General features: G+C 43.6%; 1 protein-coding gene across 3 annotated transcripts; it reads right to left on the bottom strand.

Moving 5' to 3' along the window:
• Positions 1-1499: 1499 nt before the first annotated feature.
• TRIM38 (tripartite motif containing 38) lies at positions 1500-18402 on the bottom strand. 3 transcript variants are annotated; one of them, XM_045082227.1, is made up of 7 exons: positions 18296-18402; positions 16367-16801; positions 14317-14412; positions 12207-12437; positions 11207-11229; positions 10998-11110; positions 1500-3620 (listed from the first exon to the last, which is right to left on the bottom strand). In XM_045082227.1, the coding sequence occupies exons 2-7, from the start codon at positions 16769-16771 to the stop codon at positions 3097-3099; spliced, it is 1392 nt and encodes a 463-aa protein (XP_044938162.1). In that variant the 5' UTR covers positions 16772-16801; positions 18296-18402; the 3' UTR covers positions 1500-3096. The 3 variants fall into 3 exon arrangements, with proteins under 3 accessions (XP_044938162.1, XP_044938163.1, XP_044938164.1); XM_045082228.1 differs by having other exon boundaries at positions 16367-16911; positions 18296-18374; XM_045082229.1 differs by lacking the exon at positions 18296-18402 and adding an exon at positions 17741-18182.
• Between the last annotated feature and the right edge of the window lie 8061 nt (positions 18403-26463).

The raw sequence follows: 26463 nt of genomic DNA, 5'->3' as shown, positions 1-26463 counted from the left end.
TCTCTCTCTCTCTCTCTGTGTCAAATAAATAAATAAATAAAATCTTAAAAAAAAAAAAGAATACATCAAGTCTTTTAACCAAATGTTTATATACTGGGACTCAGGCAACCCACCCTGAGGAAAAACAAGAAAGCTGAAGACATAATTACATACAATGATGTTCATTTGAACATTACTTGTATTTGCAAGAAACAACCCAAAAGCATATGTGACTATGAGATTGTTAGTCATTTAAAACCACATATTAAAATAATGTTTAATGTCATGGGGAGGAGCTCGCACTGAGAAAAACAAGATCTAACATACATATGGGGAAGGTGGATTACTCCCATGGTGGGAGTGTTTGTTCCTTGGAACTGGGAGTATAATTTACTTTAGTTTACAGTATTCCACAATAAATACCTGTGAGTTTAACCATTTGGTATCTGTATCTATTTCTGTATTTATTTATAGAAAGAGGCCAAGAGAGAGGGAGGTGGTGGTGCTTGCTGTCTCTGAAAAGCTGAGCTGAGACTGGGAAGGGGGTGCAGGTGGTAGCTAGGAGGGGCCCCCAGGGCAGGCGTGCTGGGACAGGGAATGCGGACCTGACCCGATTACCGCTGTGAACACGTCGGTTCCATTTCACTGGATGTCGTTTGAGGCAACGTGTAGAAGTCATCCCAGAATTGTTCCTCTGTAGGTCATTTGGTTGGAGACTCTATCCATCCACCCCATTCCCTCCTTGGCTGAAGATTCCCTCCTGGGATGTGAATCGCCACCCACCTCTTGTCTGCACAGCTGGTGACCAGAATGAGCCCACCCAGCTTCAGAAAAAACAGAGGCTTAAAGGCTGCTCTGAACCTAGAACACAGCACGCTCAAAAGCCCAAAACAACCTTGGCCTTCTCCAGGACCAAAGAGAAGACCACGATGTACGGAAGGTGAGAGGCAGGAAAGGTAGATGACTCATTCAGGAAGGCAAGGCCTGTGAGGCCAGCATTCGCCTTCTGGGCCACGGTGAGTTTAGGTGCACAGACTCTGGGTGGGTTGCTCAGTTGTATTCCTCTGGCTCCCTCAATTGCTGTCTCTCCTTCCTGCTGTGCCCTGTCCCTGGTCCTCTGCTGCAGGACCACAGACACCACACATAACTGACCTTGCATGCAACTGCAGTAGGAGATGTCTAGAAGGTCTGAAGAAGGGGCACTGGGGGCCCTCTTCTTTTCTGGCTAAATACGAACGGGCTACTGCACGCAGCCTCTGCCCATTGGTTCTTGCTAATGCAATGCGAGCAGGAAGCCATATAGTAGGTTTTCGGAAGCTACATAAAAATTAGCTGTTACCCGCAGGCCCTTTGCTCTACATCTATGTCCCTTTCTCCACCCTACATCTTGGAATGTGGCCTGGCCCAGTGCGGAGTGTCCTCCTAATGTTGGCAGGGCCTAGAACTGAGTACCCTGCTCAGAGAAAAGTCCATACCGTTAAACACTTAGATTGCTAAGCAAGAAAGAATGATGATAAACGTTCAACTAAAAAAAATGTTTTTTATTAACAAAATAAACCTTTGTAAACCATAAGGAAAATTAAGATACAATGAGAAACTGGAGTGCAAGCAAGTTATAGAACAAAAGATAAGTTCTGCTAGTCCTTAACAGGAAGAAATGCTACTATATTAGACAAACCATTAGCTACTGTAATAGAGGTTTTTTAAAAAAGAAAACAGGAAATAAAATGAAAGTCTGAAAGAGCATAGACAGGAAATATTAGTTTTGAGAGCAATTTGAAGAATTATGTGCAAATACATTTGAAAACTTTGATAAATTGCTTTTTAAAAGAAACTGAATGACCTGACTGATTCAAGAGGAAATGAAAATCTAAACAAACCCATATATACAAATAAAGTTCAGCAAGTTACAGAACACCAGTTCAATACATGGAAACAAAACAAATAAGGAGTAGATGATTTTATGGTTACTTTTTTTTTTTTTTTTTTTTTTTTTGTTAAGGAATAGCAACTCACTGTGTCCTGGAAGATTGGATTAGTTTCCATTGAACAGAAAACCCAAAATGATAGTGGCTGAAGCAAGTTCATATCTCTCCCATGTTGACAGTCCAGAAAATGTAGAAAGCCCAAGAAACCCATAGAATCCAGGGCTGGTATAGAACCTCCACAAATTTACCAGCTTCCTGTTAGCCACACTTCCGCCATCTGTAGAATCTAGGACAGCTTCTAAAGACCCAGCCATCACACCTCAATCATTTATGTTGTTTGTGGCTTGGCTGACTTTACTATGATCTTGCCATTAGTCAACTCAGCCATGATAATTTAGGTTGAACATGGAATGTTCTCTTCAAAATTGACCCAGCTAGAGCTAAGGTCTATTTGGTCATAGAAGAATCATAACAAAGTCTGCCAACAATCATGCCAGTGGTAACTATTTGCTGAGATCTTAAACTATTTTAAGATAGCTGGCTTGGCACAGTCTGGAAAATACCAACTTCTTTTCCAGTACCAAGTCCACCAAGTAAATCTGTTATTATTCTGAATCTCCTTCCCATTTGAAACATAGCCCTGTACGCCAATTTCTCTCATAGGTGACGTGTTACTGCAACAGGCAGAGCTCACCAGGTCTGGAAGGCATCTGTCCTCACTGCGTCATCGGAGCTATGCCAGAGGTTGGAAGAGTCACTCTGTTGGCTCTCCTGCTTTTTCTCACAGCTGGTAGGGACAACTGCAATTTCCCTCACCCCCCACCCATGAGTTCCTATGGCATTGAACAAACTGGGAGAACTCAGACCTCCTGACCTCCGGGTCACCCTGCTGGTCACCCCAAAACTCTTGGAAATCAAAGCTCTGAACCCACTGCGGGGCTTGGGGGTTGGAGAAGACAATGCACGATCATTGCTATTATCTGGCTTCCCCAGCTCAGGCTGACCATCTGTGGTATTTTTCCCATTGTTCTATCCATTCATTCAAAGCAAATTTATTATGTAGCCACTAAAAGCCCAGCACTGTTCTGAGTACAAGAAGTGAAGAAAACAGACCAGGTTTCTGCCCCCACAGGATTAACGTTATATTTTCTATGCTAGTTAAACCAAGAAGGAGATTTTACTTCTTTCCTTACTCGTCTGGGGGAGGCAGGAACAAAGGAGAATGTTGATAAACCCGGAAATAGGGCCGGACAGTATCAGAGAAGGAGGCCTTTGGGAAGGTAAAGATGTGGGATCCAGTGGTCATGTTGTAAAAGGATACAAGTCCGACATCACAGTCCAGAAAAATCCCCACAACCAGAGGCTGCTCCACCAGGGAAAGGGAAGTTATGGGACAAGTAAGTGCTAAGTAGCCTTTCTTTTTGCACAGTCTAATGGCCCAGAATCCAGACTGAGGCTTCTGCATCAAACCAACGTCCCTGTGAACACTGTCCAGACAGACTCCTAAGTCCCACCCAGTTCCTTCTCCCACATCCACTTCAAAGTAATGTTTTCCTGAAATGAAGCCTTCACAGCCCAAAATACAGGGTAAGATACTAAATCTCTTAGAAGAATTGTCCAGATTCTCCTGGGGGCATCCACGGGTCACTTGTCTCCGATCCTCAGACAGAATGAGCTCCCGATGAGCTGTATCTGGATCCAGAGTCACATTGACTGAAAACGATAAATAAGTAAGTAGATAAATAAATAATTTTTTGTTGCCAGGAGCACAGTTTAATTTAAATAAAACCAGCCTGTCCTCAGATCCAAGCATTGTCTCTTACTAGCCCTGACAGCTTAGACAAGTCACTCTCTAAGACTCAGTTTTGTTATGTAGGAAGTAGAAATTATCGTATCTGGCACAAAGAATAGTGGGAGAACTGAATGAGATCATGTATGTTCAGTGCTGAGTAAAATTCCTGGAATATAGTAAGTGCCCAGTCAGTGGTAATGATAAGAATATCATCTTCAGGGTGCCTGGGTGGCTCAGTGGATTAAGCCGCTGCCTTCAGCTCAGGTCATGATCTCAGGGTTCCGGGATCGAGTCCCACATCGGGCTCTCTGCTCTGCAGGGAGCCTGCTTCTCTCTCTCTCTCTCTCTCTGCCTGTCTCTCTGCCTACTTGTGATCTCTCTCTGTCAAATAAATAAATAAAATCTTTAAAAAAAGAAAAAAAAATAATATCATCTTCATCAGCTCCACCGTCTTACTCATTCAGAGGAGTCAAGGAAAAGAACTAAGCAGAGTTGACATAGTTACTGTCCTCTCCAAACCCAATGGGAAATACTAGAGGAGACCACAGGGCAAAAAGAAGCAGAGTTAAGAGTCCCAAGTCCCTCCCTACTGCCTATCACTTGGAGATCTGCCTTCCTCTGCCTCTGGTCACACTCTCCTGCAATTACAGTGCCCTCCACCTGCTTCTGAGGGCTCCAGGGACGGGATGGTTCCGTACTTATGCCTAGCCCTGGCTGCTTCACTGTTCCTTGGTAATGACCCCAGTCTTCACCTCTGTAAGTAATTCCTTTATTAAATGCTATCTGATCAGTTCTTATCACGAGCCTGATTCAAAAAAATTTGAGGTTTCAATTGATATTCTTTTTTTTTTTTAAAGATAAATGAAACAAGATGGGATCGGGAGGGAGACAAACCATAAGAGACTCTTAATCTTGCAGAACAAACAGGGTTGCTGGGGGGGACGGGGGTCGGGAGAGGTGGCGGGGTTATGGACTTGCGGGGGTGTGTGCTGTGGTGAGTGCTGTGAAGTGCGTAAACCTGGTGATTCACAGACCTATACCCCTGGGGCTAATAATACATTATATGTTAATTAAAAAATTTAAAAATTTTTTACCTCAGATTGCTTATAAGTGACACATACAACAAAAAGACACAGGAAGGTTGACAGTTAAAGGATGGATAATATAGTTATAAAGCTGTTACAGTTATATAATTATATCAAATGATATTAAGTCAGAGTATTATCAAGGATGAAAAGGGTTACCTAAGAGAGAAAAATACATTAATTCACTAGGAAGATATTCTAATTCCAAATATGCATGCACTGATAATGTAGTGTCAAAATATACTAAGTAAAAATTATAGAATTATAAGGAGAAACTGACAACTCTACAACCATCATGAGATATTTTAACATTCTTTTTCTCCATAATTGATAGATCAAGCAGACAAAAAAGGAAAGATATAGAAGATCTGAACAACCCAACAAGCTCAATCTAATAAATACATGTAAAGCTCAGCAATTTTAAACAGAGAATATGTACTTTTCTCCAGTATAGATGGAATATGTACTAACTGAGTAAAAACTAGTCAGAAAGCGAGTCTGAACAAATTCCAGTGATTCTATATTGCACAGATCATGTTCTCTCACCTCAATACAATTAGGTTAGAAATCAATTTAAAAAGATCAATAAAAAAAAATTCTCAATATTAGGAATTTTAAATGCTTCTAAATCATAATATGATGATATACAGACTTGAACAATAATAAAATGCCACATATTAAAAAATTATACAATGAAGCTAAGGTGGAATTTTCCAGAAAATTGATAACCTTTAAGTACTTATTTTAGAAAAAAAAAAAAAAGCTGGAAATTAAGGAGCTAGCTATGCAGGTTAAAATAGGAAAAGAATAGAGAATGGGGCTCCTGGTTGGCTCAGCAGGTTGAGCATCCAACTCTTGATTTAGGCTCAGGTCATGACCTCAGGGTCATGAGATCGAGCTCCATATGGGTCTCCGTGTTCAGTGGGAAGGCTGCCTGAGAGGCTCCCCCTCTCCCATTGCCCTTCCCCCTGCTCAGGTGCTCTCTAAATAAAAAAATAAATAATCTTTTAAAAAAAAAAAAGTACAGAGAAACCCAAAGTGAACTTTTTTTAAAAAGGAAAATAAGTTTAAACAATAAACCAATGAAATGAAAGAAAATTAAGAATGCAATAGAGAGGGAAAAGCCAACTATAGCTTTCATGAAAAGACTAATAACAATAGACATACCTCAAAAAAGATTTATCAAAGGAGGAAAAAAGACAAAATTGGAATGAATATAGAAATTTAAAAATTAAGAGAATTTATGGTAAACTTTATGGTACTAAGAAAGTTGAAAACATCAGCAACATGAATAACTTTCTAGAAAAACAGTTCTTTGTAAAATTCATTCACAAGAAAAAAGAAAACATTAACAGGCCTAATGTTAAAGAAATATAATAAGGAGTTTAAAATTTACCCACAGCCAATAAAAGATGCACATACACCAAATAAAAAGGGACCTTGTCAGTTTTTAAAGAAATTCTACCAGTCAAGGGAAAATGGTAATCTCATATCAAATCTTTCAAAGAATAGAGAATTACAGAACCCTGTAACTTACAGACAAAGACATAAAAATCCTAAACAAAATAATATAAATAATAAGTCAAATTTTACATGTATGTATAATTGTATTTTTACACACCTACTTTACTTTTTATATATGTATAAATGTATATGTTATATATTTAATATTTATCATACATATTACATATTTTACATTATATAACATATTATTAATTACACATATTAATTATATAATTGTTATATAATTATTATTTAAATAGTCATCTGATATATATCATTATATACTGGATGTCACACGGAATATATTATATCAAAAATAAATTCCCTATATATGTCAAATGTTTTAATATATATTATTAGATATATAATATTCTGTTTGTGTGTCTAATTGTATGAAAAGACTGGGATGTTTTTATTACCAACTAGACTGAGAGTCAAAAAGTCAAGGTGAGGAGCCAACATACAACGTTGTCATCAACAGAGCTGGTTGAGTATTAGTCATAGTAATGGGGAAGGAAGGTGTTTGCAGAGGGACACTTACCAGGAAAGCATATGACTCATCTAACCGGGAGGAGGTCTGACGTGTAAGCACCCTCTCCTGACATACCTAGTGACTGTCTCCATCATCACTCCATCCCAGTCATGCTATCAGAGTATATGCGGGGACAGCTACACTTTCTTTACTTTCTAAAGTCAGGATTCCTGTTTGCCCAGGGGACTATTTGTTTAACTGCTCTATGCAACTAACCCTTATCGAGCAACATAACTGCAGCACAACAATGATCTTCATGACAAATTATTTGGCTATCAAACCTGTATGTTTTATATATATATATACATATATATACATATATACATATATATACATATATATATAAATTTAGCTTTTCCTGAGACTGCAACTATGGTTTAACATTAGAAAATAAATTATCATAATCACCACATAAACAGATTAATGGAGAGAAACCACATGACCCTATCAATACAACTAACTCATTGATAAATTCAATGCCCATTGATGACGACGGAGCTCTTTGGAAATAAGAGTCACAGACTTTGAAAGAAAATGTGTCTTGAAACCCTATATAGCAAAAGATAGAATGAAAATGTAAAATGTCATATGTATACCAGAGATACTAGTCATGATAAGTTGCCATGAGTCAGTAAGAGAAAGAACCCAATAGAAAAATGCTTCAATCAGAGCAGATCATGGGTAAATCACAGAAGAAGGCTAATGGACTTACAAAAGGCTCAACCTTGCTAGGGAAATCATAGAACACAAATTAAGTCCACAATTATTAGGTACTATTTCAGATCCATCAGATTATCAAAAATTATAAATTATAAGCAAAGAATCAGGGAGATATGAAACAGTCAGTGCTCTTATGTTGTCGGCAGGATATAAACTGATACAATTTCAAGATCGGCAATATCTAGTCACATTAAATGCGCACCCCGACACATCACCATTTTCAATTTAAGGTATATCCTCAGAGGAAAGCATTTACCGAATGCAAGTACCCATGGAGAAGAATGTTCCCAGCGGCATGGTGTGTACCAGCAACGAACAAAACCAACTAGACATAAACTTCAGCGCCTATGCCACTGAACAATGGATTCAAAAACACAACATATTCATTTTTTTGCCACACTGCAGAGTGATTAAGAGAGTGTGTTCTGAGAGAGACTACCTGACTTTCCACTTATCCCTTGCCTCTCTGTCTTAGCTTCCTCATCTATAGAGTGAAAATACTTCCTACAGAGAGGACTGTGATATAAAACAGGTAACATATGTGAAGGTTTCCTCATCTGTCATGGAGAGAGGGCCTGGTATCTGTAAGTTGCTTTTCCTGGTGCTGGTGAGACTGTATGTTGCCACACTGGCCCGCGTAATGTGCACTGGGATTAACAACAAGCCCAGTGAGCCCAGGGCTGGATGTGTGCCCTCCAGCTATGAAAACGCAAGGATGGAAGGTTGCATGGCCCACGCTGTTACTGAAGCAATGTTGTGATCTCCAAGTGCTGCAAGCAGCCCGAAGCTCCAATGGTAGGGCTATGGTTACATATAATTGTGATGTACTCATGGAATATTAGCTTTTGAAAGCAACCAGTGACATTCTATATAGTAAATGTTCGTTAAAAAAATAAAATAAAATAAAACCAGAAAAAGACATAACTCTTGTAACCTGGAGAAGTAAGATTAGAGAAGGGTAGAAGAAACCTTGAATTATTCTTCGTATCTATCTATATAGTGTGACTGATTACTATTTATTTGTATTACTTTTGAAACAAGAAAAGTTTTAATAATAAGGGTTCTAAAAAAGAAAGGGGATTATCTAGTAAAAAGATGAGGTCGTTTTAGAAAGAGATTGACTTGCACAATTTTGTAATCCTATAAAAGCTAAGAGTAGACAAATCAGCTCAGTGATCTGAATGTGATTTGCAGGGAGTCCTGTTTTTTCCTTTCCTGAATCTCTTTACAGGATCAAATACAGAGTTGCTTTGTTTTGTAGCTGTTCTTATTGTTTGTTGCTAACTTGAGGGGAAAATAAATACAGGTCCATAATCGTTATCTGAACTCCCTGGGTCCAAATGCATTTTGGACTCAAAATTTTTTGTCAGTGGTGTTCTACCTCTGTTAAAAATGCAGTTGGTATTTTGATAAGGATTGCCTTCAATCTGTAGATTGTTTTGGGTACTATACACATTTTAACAACACTTAGTCTTCCAGTCCATGAGCCTGGAATATCTTTCTATTTGTTAGTATTGTCTTCAATTTCTTTCATCAGTGTTTTATGGTTTTCAGAGTACAGATTTTTCACCTCCTTGGTTAAATTTATTCCTAGGTATTTTATTACTTTTGGTGCAATTGTAAATGGGATTGTTTCCTTAATTTCTCTTTCTGCTACTTCATTATTAGTGTAGAGAAATGCAACAGATTTCTGTATATTGATTTTGTATCCTGCATCTTTACTAAATTTAGTTCTAGTAGTTCTAGTAGTTTTTTGGTGGTGTCTGTAGGGTTTTCCATATAAGGTATCATGTCCTCTACAAATAGTGAAAATCTTCTTCCTTAATTGATTTGTATCTCTTGTTTGATTGCTGTGGCTACTACTTCCAGTATCTGTTGAATAACAGTGGGGAGAGTGGAAATCTTGTCTTGTTCCTGACCGTAGGTGTAAAGTTCTGTTTTTCCCCATTGAGTAGCATGTTAGTGATGGGTTTTTCATATATGGCCTTTATTATGTTGAGGTATGTTCCCTCTAAACCTACTTTGTTGAGGGTTGTTATCATGAATAGATATTATAATTTGTCAAATGCTTTTTCTGCATCTATCGAAATGATCATATGGTTTTTTTACCCTTTCTCTTTTGTTGTGATGTATCACATTCTTGATTTTCCAATATCGATCCACCTTTGCACCCCAGAAATAAATCCCACTTGATCATAGCAATAGGTTTCTTTTTTTGTTGTTGTTATGTATTGTTAGATTTGGCTTGGCCTTCCCAGAGTCCCTGCCTTCTGGTGTTCGTGCTCTTATGCAATTCCTTCCAATTGAGTGTGGGCAGGACCTGTGAAGTGCCTCTGACCAACAGAATATGGCAAAAATGATGGGATGTGACTCCTAAGATTATATTTCATTATGTGGGATTCCATCTTTCTAAAAGACATGCTCTAGAGACACTCTCTTGAGCTCACTTTGGAAGAAGTAACTGGCCATGTTGAGAAGCCCATGTGCAAGTAGTTGAGGGGTGCCTTCTAGAAGCTGAAGGCAGCCTCCAGCCAACAGCTCACAAAAAGCCAGGGCCCTATGCCCCATAATAATAAATGAATGAATTCTGCCAACAATCTGGGTGAGCTTAGAAGAGAATCCTTCCCCCCAGCCTGGCCAACATCTTAATATGCAGCTTTGTGAAACCTTAAACAAAGGACCAACTAAGCTGTGCCCAGATTTCAGACCCCAAAAATTCATGAGATAATATGTATGTGTTGTTTTAAGCTATTAAATCTGTTCACTGGAAGAGATAATACAATCTCCAAATCATTTTAGGTTAGGTCTGATTTTATAGTCAAACAAATTTTAAAGCTTTCAGTTTTTGGAGCTTTTTAAATTTTGTAATTATAAATAACATATTGCAGAAATATAGAAAGCATGGATTAATAGAATCAATGAATCCAGAAGCTCAGGCTTTGGAATTCGTAAATTTCAGTTTTCATTATGGTTCTAATATTTACCGTCTGTGTTGTCTGGGTCAAGGTCCTGAAACCATCTGAATCAAAGCCCATAATGTTCACTGATCTTTCCTACATTGCTCTGAGAGTTGACTAAAATATTAACCACAAACACTATATCCCAGACACTGCACTAAGCACTTGACACATGTTGACACACTTACTCTTCATGATAACCCAATGAAGCAGGGATTGTCCATATCTTCATTTTTTAGATGGGGAAACTGAGGAAGTTATGTTCCTGGGATGACCCAGCTAATACATGGGGATCAGGAATGCAAAAGGTCCGCACAGATAACCAGTACGCTGTGTCCTGTCTAAGCACTAGAGCATGCTAACAAGGGGAGGGCAAGACAGAGCCACTGAAAACCATTAAACAACCTCTCTGGCTGTGAGGCTGCCCAGGGGGCCGGCAGTGAACATGGCTATGACTTCAGGTACCTTCCATCCAGAAGCATTCAGGGCTTCTTCACATACCTTGATAGCTTCTTAACATTTTCTTCACATCAAAATAAAGCTCAGAAACACTGCACACGGCATGAAGCTCCAGAGAGTGGGCGTCTGGTCTCTCCAATGTCATAGCCCAACTCCTAGAATAAGCAGAGGCCAAGGACTCGTTCAGTGAGACAGCCCATTCACCTTTATGTACCCACACCCCTTCCCTCGTATGCTCATATAGGACTTACCTGCGCAAAGTGTCTTTCACATCCTACAGAGAAACACAGACAAAAAGTAAGTGGAAACATCAGTATTTCATGAGGCTTGGAGCATGGGGCTGGTCTCTATATATGCTCTTTCCAAAGAAGTGAAGACACGGACTCTAGCCTCAAATCCTGATGGATACTCAGAAGGATTCCCACCCCAGCCATCTGGGATATTCAGCATGGCAGGATGTGTATCAGCCTCTGAGTCTGCTGTCTTTCTGGCTGAGATCTGTGGGCAGCTATGGTGTCTGCAATCACAGCCTGTGGAATGCTTCAGGACGAGGCGGAGGAGCTTTGCCCGTGCTTCCTCTGGCAAGACTTGCTTTCAGTGACCTAATCCCTTTCAGAGTGAGCCCACATCACCTATCACTATGGGTCCTTAGCGGTGAATCCGTGCACAGCCCCTGAGAATGGCCCACTAAGATGGTGGCAGCGGGTGTCACAGGGCAGTTCAGCAGTCATGCTGTCCTACTGGAAGGAACTAGAACTAATAGCTCAGGCATAGTTTATCTTAATGGGGTAGATCTTCATACAGCTGAAAGAAGGCCCCATAGAGCTGTGGAGGGCTCTACAAGCGAAGTAGGGAAAATACTGTCCCTCGTGTTGGCTGTCCCACTCTTTGGCCCACCAGTCAGCTGGTGGAGGGCTTCAGGAGGCAGTTTGACAGTCAGGGTTCTGTGCACATGAATCAGAGGCAAATGGTAGCAAAAGTTACCCCATGATTCCCTTTAGCCAAGGACCCCACCATATCCATCAGAAGGGCTATATTTTTCCGAGTCACAGAAACAGATTTTTGTGATTCACTATAGACTAGCAAAGGCCACCCAATGCTGAGGTATACCTCAAAGAAACATTTCTTTCAATTCCTCATGCCCATGTGCCACCTGAATGAGGGAGGCAGGCCTCACCAATCTGCCCGTGTTCCCTCCCTCTTCTTCTCTTAATAGCTCAAGAGTTCCTTCCCCCGAGGGCACAGCCCCACCTGCAGCAATTTCTGGGCTGAGCTCTGACATTTCTCCTCTAGTTCCAGGATGTGACTCCTGAGTTCTTGGCTCTTCTGTTCCAGAGTGGCCTCGTTATCTCTCAGTCTCTTCAGAGTCTGCTCTTTCTCTTTCTCCAGCCTCCACAGATGAGACTTCTCCTCTTCTTGTAGGAAGCTCTGAAGATTTTTAAAGTCAGACTGGATTTTTTGTTTCTCAATATCTATCTTCTCCTAGAGTCAAGAGAGTATGCTTAGAAGGTAGAAACAAGCCAAACGTCCATCGATGAACGAATTGGTAAAATATGGTATACAGATAATGACGTACTATGAAGACTTAAAAAGGAATGAAATTCTGACATATGCTATGATGTGGATGAATCTTGAAGATATTATGCTAAGTGAAATAAACCAGAAACAAAAGGACAAATATTATATGATTCTGCTTATATGAGCTACCTATGCTAGCCAAATTCGTAGAGGCAGAAAGTGGAACAGGGTTACAGAGAAGAAAGGAATGGGGAGTTAGTGTTTATTGGGTATAGAGTTTTAGCTTGAGATGATGAAAATGTTCCAGAGTTCAGTTTCCACTATTAGTTCCCATTCATAGACAGTGGTGATAGTTAAAGTACTTAACACCAATGAACTGTATGCTTACAAATGATTAAAATGGAAAATTTTATGTTATGTGTATTTTAACACACACAGAAGAATGTTTTCTCAGTCATTAGAGCTGGAAGAATGTCACAGATTGCCTGCCGCCGAGTCATGCCTAGGAGGCAAGCACTGAGACGTGGGAGAGTTGTCAGGATTCTCGACAGTCACCTGACCGATTTCCTTCTTCTTCAGCCAAGATGCAGGAAGAAGGAGGGGCAGTAGTGCCAGATAGTTTAATCACGGAACTAGAGCTGAGGTCAAACACTTTATCAGTAACAGAGGAAAAAACCTGAATTTTTATTCAGGAAGTAAGGAGGTATTTCTGAGCCTGAGGGAATTTCTGGAAGCAACAGTTTGGAATAAACATCATGGAGATTGGACTCAAAAAAACAGGCTAGTAGGGAAGTCCATGGTTTCAGCAGGGGGAGGTCTGGGTGGCAGGCTTTTATCATAGTTAACTGAGAAATATTCACCACCAGTCCGGGGTCCAAGTAATCATCTTCACGTGTAAAACTGACAGAAGCCAAGGGATATAAGTCTTTTGGGGTCAGGCTTTCAAATTCAGGAGATAGAGAATTGCAATTTCCACTAGTGCTTCCCCAACTCAGACAGTGTTTTGATAACTGAGAGGATGTGCTGGAAGGGTCATGGATGGGGTTTCTGTATATATTAGCTATAATCAAGATCCTACCCATGGCCCAAGATCCCAGAAATGAGGGAAGTGACAGCATCCTTGGGGAGTTTAGCATCCACACACAAAGGATCAGGGCAGAGGAAGGAAGAGACCCCTGAGAGAGGCAAAATGGTCCACCAGGCTGAGGCACTTGGCTACAAGTTGATGGGTTACATAAATACTTCCATAAAGGAATGCATCTCTGATCATGGGGAACTAGTCAGCCATGGGATCATCTTAGAGACTCCAAGTCTGCAGTTGAAGTGTATAGGTTCTTGCAAAGTTGTGACCCTCTTTATAAATCAGATAGACTTCTTTTATCAACCTCATGAGCTTGAGGACTATGAGTCTCAACCTGGAGTGATTCTATTTCCTTAATGTTCACAAAGATTGACTTCTGAACCTGCAAGGCTGAGAGCCACGGCCCGCACTGTGGTAAGTGTGCCGAAGCAATAAAGTTAAGGCCTTCAAACCAGGAAGGCACTTTGAGGTATTTCAAATTTGAAGCCTGGCCAATGACGGCTCTAACTAAACTAGACATACCAATTCTGCTTTCTGTAAGGTATCAGGGATCCTAGCCAATTACTATTGAAAAGTTGAAGGGATCGGAAACAAAGTCTCACAGATGTAGACAACTAGAGGTATTAAAAAAATGGTTTCTTTTTGGAGTTTCATCTGGTCTGGTTTACTAAAAATAAATTATCATTGTGTTTTGCCAACCATTCCCCATGCCTGCACTCTAGGGTAGAAAAGAACTTGAGAACAATAAACGCAAATTCTTACATTCCATTCGCTTATCTGCTTTGTTGTGAACAACTTCAGTTTCGTGCACTCCTCTTCTAGTTGCCTCAAATTTGTCACAGCATTCTGAAGCTTCTCCTGAAGGAAAAAATGGGTGAATAAAGTCCATTCACTTAGTAACTCTCCATTAGGCACGTTAAGGGGAACCCCAGGCCTCCAAGACTCTTAGAATAACACCGAATACACATTGAGTCATTACAGTAGTTTAGGAAGCACGCCGAAGGCTGTATGTGCAATCACAGATTTGATCCCCTTGGCGGCACAGAGCAATTGGTAGGATTCTTAACACCATTTCTGTGCAGCAGAAACTGAGGCTTAGAAAGGGGTTAAATAACTTGCCCGAGTGCCGTAACCCCCTCATAGATAGTTCTGAGTGGCTGCTGGAGCTGAGGTGCGGTTCCAACCTTGTCTGCTACCCCAGAGCCTGAGCCATATCCACTACGGTCTTGCCAGGGAAACACTTTACACAGAACATCTCATCATCATCTTCAAGATTTTATAAAATAATGTGTTGAACCAAACATAACCCATGCCAGGGTGATGCACAGGGAATTCTGAATGTGTTATGTTCAGTTGGGAAGGGAAGACCAGGATGTCAGCTGAAGTTACCAGGAACAGTTAACGCAGGAGGGGAGCTCTGCTATCTTTAAGAGTGGTAATTCGTGAAGCCAATCTAAAATGATTTTGTATCTATATCAAGTTTTGGGGAGATTTTTCAAAACAGTTTTTCACATTTCCATGGAAAAGAATTTGCAGCTGACCTAAATTGCTGCTTGCGATCAATTCTAAAATATCAGCCCCTGTCTTCTGTAAACTCAGTGAGCACACTCGTTAATTCTTGAGTACTCTCGAGAAAGGGCTCTATGAGACTTGTCAAAGACTGTATTGCCAATGCGATCTGGGGGACCCAGAACCTCACTATAAGCCCACCTCCACCTCACAGGGGCAGGAACAAAGAGCCCCACACTGGGGACATTTTCTTCAAATCTAGGCAGGACAGGGAGGGAATAAGGTAGCAGGACTGCGCCCTTTCTTCATTCCCTAGAGCAAAGGCCAGCCTTCTTTACTGCTTCTGAGTGAGAAACAGGAGTTGCCCCAAACCTCTCCCTCCACTTCATCCTCCATCAACATTTTCCAATCCTTTAGCTCCCCTTCCTAAATCTTGCTTGAAACGATCCCTTCCCCCTTCTTACAGGAATAAGCTGAATTTTACTCCTGGATACACCTTGCACTTTCAGTAAAAGGCCAGAATGCCCTTTTCGATGTCAACCTGATCCTTCAATCTGCAAATAAAACCCCTCAGTGGGCAGTACCACTCTGGGCTGCGATTTAGACTCTGAGTTGACACCACAGTTCCGGGCCAACCTCCTTTCCGAGGCCATCACCTGGCATTCCCTACACCCCCTGCCCTGGCTATGCCCTCGCACCTATGGTCTCCTCTGCCCAGAACGCCCTCTTTTCTCTCCGGGCCTCTACCTGTGGTTGACTGTTACGTGCTCTTCGGGAGTCACTTCCGGAAAGGCTGCTCAGACCCACTGCCCACCCCGTGGTGATCCTCGTCCCCATCCAACCAGCTGATTCCACGTGGCCTCTTTTACTGATTTGTCTTCCCCACCGGACTGTAGGATACCTAAAAGGTTGTATGTCTTTGTCTCCTGTGTTTTCAAAGCACATCATATGGTCTCGCTCACTGTTAAAATTACATACGTGGGGCGAAGCAATAACACAGGCAGGTGTGCATCCGAGCACATGGCGATCCAGAGCAGGGAAACGTCCACTGTAGCAAGCAAGAAGGGAGGGGGGCAAGAGTGGGACCCCCCCTGTTGAAGGTCAGGATGGACGGTCAGGACTTGACTCAAGTGAGGACCCACAATACACTATTTCTCATATCACGAAAGATGTGACATGAAGGGTGACATGATGACAGGTATGTTTCAGGATCATCGTCTCAGGTCATAGGCTAAATAACCTCGGTCCCCAGGGAGCAGCATGGGAGCCTCACCTGCCAAAGCCTGCCAACCCACACGCTCACCTTGTAGTCCTGGCATACGTCCTCGATGAGGGCTGTGTGGTGCCCTTTGTGTCGCGGTGACCGCTCACAGCGCCAGCAGATGAGCTGGCTCTCGTCTTCGCAGAACAGGTGGAGGTGCTCTCCGTGCTCCTCACATGACATCTCGTGCTCCATCTCCTTGATGGCTTCAATGAGACTCCCCAGCTGCTTGTTGGGCCGCAGGCTGGCCAGTCGAAATGGAGCCCGGCAGTGGGGGCAGGGGAACGTATTGGACGATGTGTCCACAGGGCCTTGGTTCTCAAGGAAGCTCATGATGCACTGATTGCAGTAGCTGTGTCCACAGCTGATGCTCACGGGCTCAGACATTAGGGACAGGCAGATGGCACACGTGGCTTCCTCCTTCATCTTCTTGGTGGCTGAGGCCATGGCTTTTCCTGACAAGTTCCAATATGGGATCTAGAGGCAGGGACGAAAATGCACAGGTATGGAAATACACCTCACCTGAGCCTCCGAGCCATGCGCTTCGTGGGAGGCGACCAGCCTCCACAGGTCCTAGAGTCTTCTCTCTAGAGAGATGAGATGGACTGGGACTAAGATGGTACATAAAATGAGGCTGTGTTGTGAAAAATGGCAGTCACGATCCCATGTGGCCACTTATATTTAAATTAATTAAAATTAAATAAAACTTAAAACTCAGTTTCTCAATCCCGCTAGCCATATGCTTAACAGCTGGGGCCACTGGAGGCTCCATGATGGCCCATATGCAACACTGGATGGGTGCAGTTTTCTCAGACCCAGCACTGACAGAGACAGAGAGCAAGGAAGGCTTCCTCACCAAAGCTGTAGCAAGACAGAACTCAAGTGAGGGAATGTGAAACTCCTACTCTACAAACATCAAGAATCCTTACACCAGAACTGTTTCTTCGGGACTGCGAGCAACCCTGATGTAACTGGGTGGCCATGAAGGAGTCCCCTGAGGTCGTCAAATTTGACTCTGCTGGAACCCCACTGCCAGCTCTCTCGGCCCCCACTCCCACCCCACGGGGGACAAAAGACACCGGGTCAATAATGTCTCAACGGAGCACCAATAACGAAAGCAAATTAGGCAACCGGAAGAACCAATGTGTCTTTGCTATTGTCCTCTCAGTCCTGAGGGAAAGATCGGGAAAAGAATGGTTGTCCCCGGGAACAGCGCTCCTGCAGAATGAGGGAGGGGACCAGCTCCCCTCCAGACCAGGACGTGGTTCTCGGGGTGACGGGAGCACGGGGGACCGGGGTGGGGGGTTTGCAGAAGCCAGGGCGTGTGGGAGGCCGCGCCCCGGAGATGTTCCGGGGGGCTCGGCCTCTTGGTGTCCAGCGCCGAGGACCTGACGACGGGTGACAGGGAGGCCTGACCTGAGGCACCCACTGCGGCTGGCAGCGGCTTGGGGAACCTCGCCCTGTCCCCCGCTCCCCAGCCCCGCGCCTTGGCGGGCAGGGGCGCCGAGGTGCGAGGAGCAGCCTCTGCACGGACAGGGCCAGACACGAAATCCGGGCTTCGGCTCCGGCTGCGAGGCGGCTGCCGGCATCTGAGAGCCAGGGCCGGTCTCTCGCAGTCACCGCGGATTTCCTCCGGGGACCTCCCTTCCCCGGCAGGCAGCTTCTCCCCCCGGACCACAGCCGGCTCCCCGGCGCCAGGGTGCGGCGCTCCCCTCGGGAGGCCCCGAGCGTGCGGGGCGGGCGGGCAGGCGCCCTCCCTCCCCGCGCAGCCCACGGTTCCCCAGGCCCGGCGGGCGCTCCGCGGGCGCAGGAGCCGGACAGCCGCCGGGAACGCGGGCAGGGTCCGGGCGGCGCGGGCACCCGCACACGGACCCCCCCCCCCGCCGCGTTCCCCCCACCCCAGCGCGCATCTCCGCCCCCCGCCCGGCCGCGCGTGCCCACCACCCTCCCCCGCCGCCGCCCGCCACGTACTCGCCGCCGCCGCCGCCGCCGCCGCCCGAGGCCCCGCCGCCCGCGAACTGAGAAGCGAAACTGCTGTGGGAGGCGGGCCGCGAGCGCCCGGAAGGCGGTCTGAGGAGACGCCTGCCAGCGCCCGGGAGGAGGCGCCCGCGGGGTCCCGGGGGGGAGACGCCAGCTTTGCGCTCAGCTCGACTGGGGTTAGGGGAGACGGCGGGAGGGAAGACCCTTCTTTCACAGCCGGGAAGGGTCGGGAGAAATGAATCACCCCGTCCGCCATTTGCGACCTGAGCGAGAGCGGCTCGAATCAGGAAGCCCGCAGAGGGTCCAGAGCTTTCTCCTTCCGCCACCGACCCCCTTTGGGGCCCATGTTGGTCGCGCGCGGTTGTCCAACAGCTGAAGGGCGTGGGAGAAGCGGTGGTGGCAGGAGCAGAGTTCCGGGTGTCCCGCAGTCGGCCCGCGCCAGCCCCACTTCGCTGTCCCTCGCTCCTTTCCCTCCTCGGCCGCCCTCCCGGGATGCGGAGACCGCGCTTCACCCCCGGACGCGCGGCCCAGGACTGCAAACCCGAGCCCGCGTAGCCCCGCTGCGAGTGGCCTCAGCGGGGGCCGTCACGGGACCTGCACAATGGAGGACAGGCTGTGGGGCCGGGGACTTCGCCCACACAGGGTCCTGCGGGTCCCAAACTGTGGGACACGTTCCTCTCTTCCCTTCTCGGACAGGGGTCTCTCTGAACCACTGTGCTCCCCGGGCTACTCACAGAGACTTGGGCCGCTCTGCAGCCCAGTGGCTCATCGTGTCCCGCTGGCACATGGGGTGGTGGCAGGCCCTGCGCCCAGCACAGGACATAGCTTCTCCCGAGGCAACCAGCGCACAGACGAAGACCCAGAATGAGGCCTTGAGGCATGATGCATCCTTGCTGATCCCCATGACTTTCACTGTCGTGGATGTGACTCTGGACCCAGGCAGAGCTTGTTCCAAACCTGTCTGGTCAAAGGATCGTACAAAGGAAGCCAGTGGATGCCGGGGGAAAAAAAAAAGCAAACTGCCACAGCTACAGATAACAGCAAGAGAAAAGCAGCGACCTAATGACAGGGTCTGTCTTGCGACGGCCGCGGGCCAGCACACCTTGCCTCCGTTTCCTGTTGGGTGAAGGAGGGACTAGTTCGTGCAGAGAGAGCTGCCCGCAGTGTTAGAAGAGGAGGGGAATGCAGATGAGCCTTCGGAGATATGTCCCTCAAATATGGGCCTAGAGAGAGACCCATAGGAGCTGCCGCAAGGGGAAATGCCTCTCCTCCAAAGAGTGAGGCTAGGTGCAACCCTGGGAGTCTGGGATGCAGGAACGGGAGAGGGGGCACCGCAGGCTCTAAAAGCACGCACTCGGGCGGTCCCTCTCTGGGGAATAGTTGTCCTTCACATAACCCCTGGGTGCCTTCCCTCAACTCCTTCAGGGATCCCTTCTCTACCAGGCTCACTCTGACCACCTATTTATAGTTACACTCCTCCCCATTTGGGATCCCTCTTACAGTCTCTAAGCCACTGACTCTTGGTTTTGGTTTAGATCCTGATCCCAGGGTTGTGAGACTGAGCCCCACATCAGGCTCCACCCCCGGTGGGGAGTCTCCCTGAGAGTCTCTTCCTCTCCCTGGCCCTCCTGCCTGTGCTTTCTCCTCTCTCTCTCTGTCTCTCTCAAATAAATAAACAAATCTTAAAAAAAAAAAAAAAATCCCTTCAAGTTTATTAACTTGTATTATGGCCCAGAATGTGGTCTATCACAATGAATATAACCACGTGAACTTGAAAAGAACATGGATGCAGATGTTCAGTATAATGTTTTGTAAGTGTCAATTCATTCCAGGTGATGGATATGGTTTTTCAGATCTCCTACGTCTTTACTGATATTTTATCTAGTTATTCCGTCATTATTGAAAGAAGAATATTAAAATCTCCAGCTGTGATAGTAGAATCTTTTACTTTCCTTTTAATCCTTTCCATTTTTTACTCCATGTATCCTGGAGCTCTGTTGTTAAGCTCATACACATTTATGATCATTACATTATCCTGCTGAACTGACCCTTTACCAATACAAAATATCACTCTATCTCTGCAAATACTCTCTGTCTTCAACTCTGTCATTAATATAGACGCTCGGTCTTTTTATGCTTGCTGTTTACATAGTACATTTTTTCTACACATTTATTTTAAACTTATCTTTTTTTATATTTCAAATGTTTCTCTTCTAGCAGACATATGTTTAGTTCTTCCATTTTTTAATGGATTCTAACAATCTTTGCTTTTTTAATTGGAATATTTAGACCATTAACATTTAATATTAACCTTTACTTTTTTTCCCATACTACACTTGGCTGGCATCTCCCAGACAATAGTGAACATAAGTTGTGAGAATTAGCTTCTTACTTTATTCTTAATCTGGGGGAAAAGCATAGGTGGAAAAAGCTTTTAATAATTTCTCATTAAATATATTGTTTCTTGATATACTACTATTGCATTTTAAATTATCATTATAGAAAAATAAAGTTATTGGGGCACCTGGGTGGCTCAGTGGGTTAAAGCCTCTGCCTTCGGCTCAGGTCATGATCCCAGGGTCCTGGGATCGAGCCCCCCACATCAGGCTCTCTGCTCAGCGGGGAGCCTGCTTCCCTTCCTCTCTCTGCCTGCCTCTCTGTCTTCTTGTAATCTGTTTGTCAAATACATAAATAAAACCTTAAAAAAATAAAATTATTACATTTTACATGGATTATTAGGAGAAAATATTTTCTAGGAAAATAACATAGCAACATCTATTAATTTTGTTTCCATCTTTCTTTCACATTTTATATAACCTACATATGGGGCACATTATCAAAAATTGCATGTATTTTACATGGCATCTTAGTGACCTCCTTGCTTACATGTTGATCAACAGATGGCACTCTTGCGTTTTTGGTGTCTTACGTCTGTATGGTTTTGCCTTTAAGAAAGCGTAACTACTTTTTTGATCAATATTAAAAAGATTTGTAAGTGTAATCTGTTCTTACAGGTGACTTCAAATGGCTAACAAAGGCATTTACTTCCAAACAGTCATTTTTAAATGATTACTCACACAATAAGTACTTATTAAATAGCTTTTCTACAGCAGACACTAGGCTGGACCCTGGGGACATACCAATTATATTAGAGATAATTTATTTCCTATAAAGTTTCCAGAAAGCTAAAACATGTAAAAAATATTATATCCTACATGTTATAACAAGGTAGTAAAAAGTGTTGAAGTTGAGAAAAAAAAATAAAGGAGCATGCAATTCCTGGCAGAATCTGGATACTTCTGCAGAGTTGAAAACTTCGGAGTCATAATCTGAAGGAGAAGTGAAAGTTCACCAGGGGAAGAGGAGGGCCAGGAATTATAGTGAAAAGGTCAAGAGTCATTAAAAGTATTCCATGTTATGTGAATACAGTGAGGTTCCAGAACCAAGATTTATTTTCACATAAATCTGGGACCAACATAAGTGAGGCAACTAGCAGAACTCATATCTCCTTCCTCCCCTCTCCCTGCATACTTCCTTTATAGGATTTTTACATGGAGGGAAAATTCATAACCACCACTGAGCTGGGGTGCTGGGGGAAGGTGGAGAATCTGCTCGGTTTGCTTATCCCAAGCTAGGCTCTTCCCTTTGGCCCAGACAGCCTAAGTTCAGGTCCTAGGGACCTGTTACCTACATACAGAACCTACCCCGAGGTGGATTCTGCCCCAAGATGGACTAAAACCCTCCCCTGACTCCTAGTACAGCTAAATTCACTCACAGACGAGTCTCCCTTTCCAAGAGTCTCTTACCCCTAAGACTCCTCAACATCTTCAACACCATTCAGCGTCAGGGAGGTACTGCCACATCCGTAGCTCTATGACTGATACAGCAATGCAGGGACAAGAAGACCATCAGCCTTTGGATCAGACCCTTTCTCTGGCCCCTATGACCATCCACCTGTTTTGAACCCCAATGCCAAGAGATCTTTGGGCCCCAAGGGCACTTTGCAGTGAGGTTTAAAAATCCAACGAATCTACAAAACACCCAGCCTGTACCCTTTAAGAACTCATTGTCCTGGAAGATGAAGAGGGTGAGGAACTGTTCCCGATTAAAAGAGACTGAAGAAACATGACAACTAAATGCAAGGTGTGATCCCAGACTGGGCAGAGGGGAGAATGTTAGGAGAGACATCCTTAAGACAGCTTGTGAAATCCAAACTTAGAGATAAAATATTTAAGAATAGAGGATGATAACTGCAACTTAACCTCAAATTCTTCCGCAATTATATATAGAGACACAGATCTATAAAAGGATGTATGGGTAGAGAGAAAACAAATGTGGCATGATATTAACAATTGGTGAATCTAGGTTTGGATATAGGAGAATTCTTTGTGTTTGTCTTGCAATTTTTCTGTCTGAAATTATTTCAGAGTAAGTTTTTAAAAACCACAAGTCCCATTGATCTTTGACACATATCACCAGGGCCCAGGTTCAGTAGGGACTGTGTCTCTTCTAGGCTATGAGATGAAGGGATCCTGACGAGGAGACAGGCTGCTTGCTTCCTCCCTTCAGGACTAGGGCTCTGGCTCTCTGGCTCTGTCTCTGTCTCTCCCCTACACACTCTTCTGTATATCAAATCTCACTCTCAATCCCCCGGTCTGGTCTACGTCTCACTCTACCCCATGGCTTTGTGTTGTGATGGGCTGCTTATATGTTTGTTTTGTTTGCTTGCTTATTTTTGATCTTTTTCTCTTTCTGTAGCTGAAAGTAGACCTTCCAGACCAGCCTGTTGTACTCCAATCTATCCTGAACATGGATTTTTGTGTGTGTGTGGCTTTATCCTGTTTGGAGTTTTCTGATTATCTTGACGCCGTGCATTTGTGTCTTTCAATGTATTTGAGGGTTTTTAGTCCATATGGATTCAAATATTTTTTTTCCCACTCTGTGCCATTTCTCCTGTACTTCTGAAGCTTTGATGACCCAAATGTTAGAGCTTTTCAAAATTGTCCTACAGGCTTGAAACAACGCATATTTATTTTTACCCAGCATCTGTAAATCTGAAATTGAGGCATGGCTTAGCTGAGTTCCCTGCTTCAAGGTCTCATCTGACCTTGTCAAGGTCTCACCTCACCTCACCTTACAGTCTAGATATTGACTGACTCTGAGGGTTCATCAAAAGCACGGCTAGGGAAATAGCCGCTTCCAACCTCACTCGGGTTATTACAAAAATCCAGTTCCTTATAGCTAGAGAACTGAAAGTTTAAATTTCTTGGTAGAGGTTGCCTGCAGTGTCTTCCCATATGGGGGTTCCTAAACACAATCACTTGCTCCCTCAAAGCCTGCAAAGGAGAGACAGAGAAGCATGCCTGTTAATAAGAGAGGCTAATATAACATAATATAATATGATCATGGAAATGCCAGCCCATTACCTTTGTCATATTCCATTGGTTAGAAGCAAATCACAAGTCCCATCCATACTCAAGGACATGAACAGAGAAATGGACATGAGGAGACAGGGATCATGGAGGCATCTTTGAGTTTCTATCACATCATGAAGGAGGCTGCAGACCAGTCTGTGGCCCCATGTGTCCAGGGTTCTGGGCCTTAGCAAGATGGAATCCTGAAGAACTAGGGAAGTAAATACAGACTAAGGCTGGCGGCTAGCATCTCAGTCAAGCTGCCTACAAGATCAGAGACCAGATTTGTGATGGCCGGAATGTCATCTCAAGGTGGGTGACCTCGAATGCTAGGATAAGACATGGCGTGGTTCTGGAATGCAAACCTTAAAAGGCAGGTGAAGGCAACATAAAAAAAGTCCTAGACAGTGCAAGGTAAGCCCTGAGGGAGGGAGAGAAGAAAAAGAAGAGAGATTCAGAGAAAGACAAGTAAAAATACTGAAATATGGTTTGCACACCAAAATTTCAAAATTCGTGAAGTAACCTAAACCCAAAAGACCGCGATCAAACTCCACAAATGGCATGCGAATTTACTCCAGACAAAAATAATTTTAAAGTCAGACAAAGATAACTGTGTTTAGGATGCTCAAGGAAATAAATGAAAGATTCATTTCTGCTTAAAGACATCATGAAATGATGAAACTGAAGTAGGTCAAATTAAGTAAGAAAAATTGACCATTTAAAAAATTTAGAAATATGAGAAAAAATATAGGCCTTGAAAGAAGAAACCTTATTGCTGAGGTAAATCTTAGACTAAATATCATTCCCAGACTGAACTGTAGACAAAATATAGTGGAAGAGAGAATAAGAACATTTCTACACAAAGTAGCAGAAGGCTAATAGCTTCAGGATCAGCCTTGATCTGGAAGCTTCACAGAAACTCGAAACTTTAGGCCCACCCCAGACCCACCAAGATACTTAACACTTTCATAAGTTCCCCCAGGTAATTCATATGCACACTAAATTTCAGATGTGCTGCCTTAGGGTAGTGGAAGGAAAATTTGCTCAGAATGCAGAACAGAACAAAAAGACAAAAAAAAAAAAAAAAAGGCATACATGAAAATGCAGCTAAGAGCCAAAGCTAGACCAGGGATTCTGTATATCTATAATAATAGGTCAATCCAGAGGAGTAGAACAAAAGTATCTGGAGAGATAGCAGTTGAGAAGTTTTTGGAATCAAGGACATGGATTTCTCAAATCACAAATACACCACAAATCCTGAGCAGGACAAATACAAGAGATTTATGCTTCTCTTTTGCTGTATTCTACTTTGTTGAGTGTTCTTTCATGGGCCCATCTGTTGTTTGGATAAAAAATTGTTCCTTGCACAGATAATACATTAGCTTTCCATGGTAGCTTTGAAGAGTCTCTCTTTATCTTAAAATTCTAGCAGAAGCTGCTCTGTTCTTGGTGCCCTTGGGTTGGTCCCTCTCGGTCTCTTGCCATCTGGAGCCTCAGGTCTTAAAGGCTGTGATTGGGTTGCAGGTCTACGGTAAAGGTAAGAAAGAGGTTCCATAGCCTCCTTTTCACCTGGAACAATGGGGTGGAATCAGTCTTTTCTATATGGTGCAAGCCACATCCAAGGTCGAGGTCCCAACTGAAGACCTCTGGCCTTATAGAAATAATTCCTCTTTACTTACTTGGAGAACCCCTGGGGATTTGAGGCAAATGCTGGCGACTGCTCAAATCCTTGGGGACCTTGATCTGGATGTCTCTCTATTTACCAACTTCTTTCTACCTCGGGGTCATTTTGCAGCCAGAATTGGGATTAAATTCTTATGATGCAATGTGAAACTTCTTTGGTTCAGCCTTTGTACTCATCACTGCTTGTCTGCCTCTGTCTCCTTCTTGGAAACAAAAGTCTGGTGTCATTCTGTTAGTCCCACTCTGAATTTCTCACTTGGTAGTACTTTTCAGTTAGGGATATACATACTCTCATTCATCAGACACAACCACCAGACAATAACGTCCTTAAAGTATAAACCTGATCATGCTTCATGCTGGCTTAAGACATTTTAATCATTCCTAGTCACTTTTTTTTTTCACTAGATTAAGTTTAACCACAAAGTGGATCTGGGTGTGTAACGCAGGAAAGCCTGGCATGGATTCCTTTTCATGTCTCTGTATTTTTTCTTGTAGAATTCACGGAATTTTTACATTTGACTGAAATTGTTTAAAATGAATAAAAAGGGGCACCTGGGTGGCTCAGTCGGATAAGCATCTGCCTTTGGCTCAGGGCTCTGGGATGAAGCCCCTGGTCAGGCTCCTCGCTCAGTGGGGAGTCTGCTTCTCCCTCTCCCACTCCCCACGCTTGTGCTCTCTCTCTCTCTCTCTCTCTCTCTGTGTCAAATAAATAAATAAATAAATACATATTCCTCAAAGTATTGCATAAAACTGGCACTTCAGAAAAATATTTTCTATTTTTCCTGCCTTCTTCTAGGAAGAAAAAAAAAAAAAGTACCCATTTGTCTTATTTTTAACCACTTTTGTTGGCTGCCCTGCCTGTGCATTCCTATTTCTGTCTGCATACCTTTGTGTTGAGGGTGTACAGGAACCACAAGATACAATTTGTGCCCCTGGATATTACATAAAAGGCCTTTGTGACCTGGTCTTGCTGACTTCTCCCCCAGACTTCCCACTATTCCCTGACTTAGTGTATGATCTGGGTGCTTTGGGTTTTTCTAAAATCAAAATGGGCTTTTTTTT

This window comes from Mustela putorius, unplaced genomic scaffold (assembly GCF_011764305.1).
Source record: "Mustela putorius furo isolate JIRA1106 unplaced genomic scaffold, ASM1176430v1.1 tig00000594_pilon_pilon_pilon, whole genome shotgun sequence".
NCBI classification, from domain to species: domain Eukaryota; kingdom Metazoa; phylum Chordata; class Mammalia; order Carnivora; family Mustelidae; genus Mustela; species Mustela putorius.
This window is presented reverse-complemented; position numbering and strand designations above follow the sequence as displayed.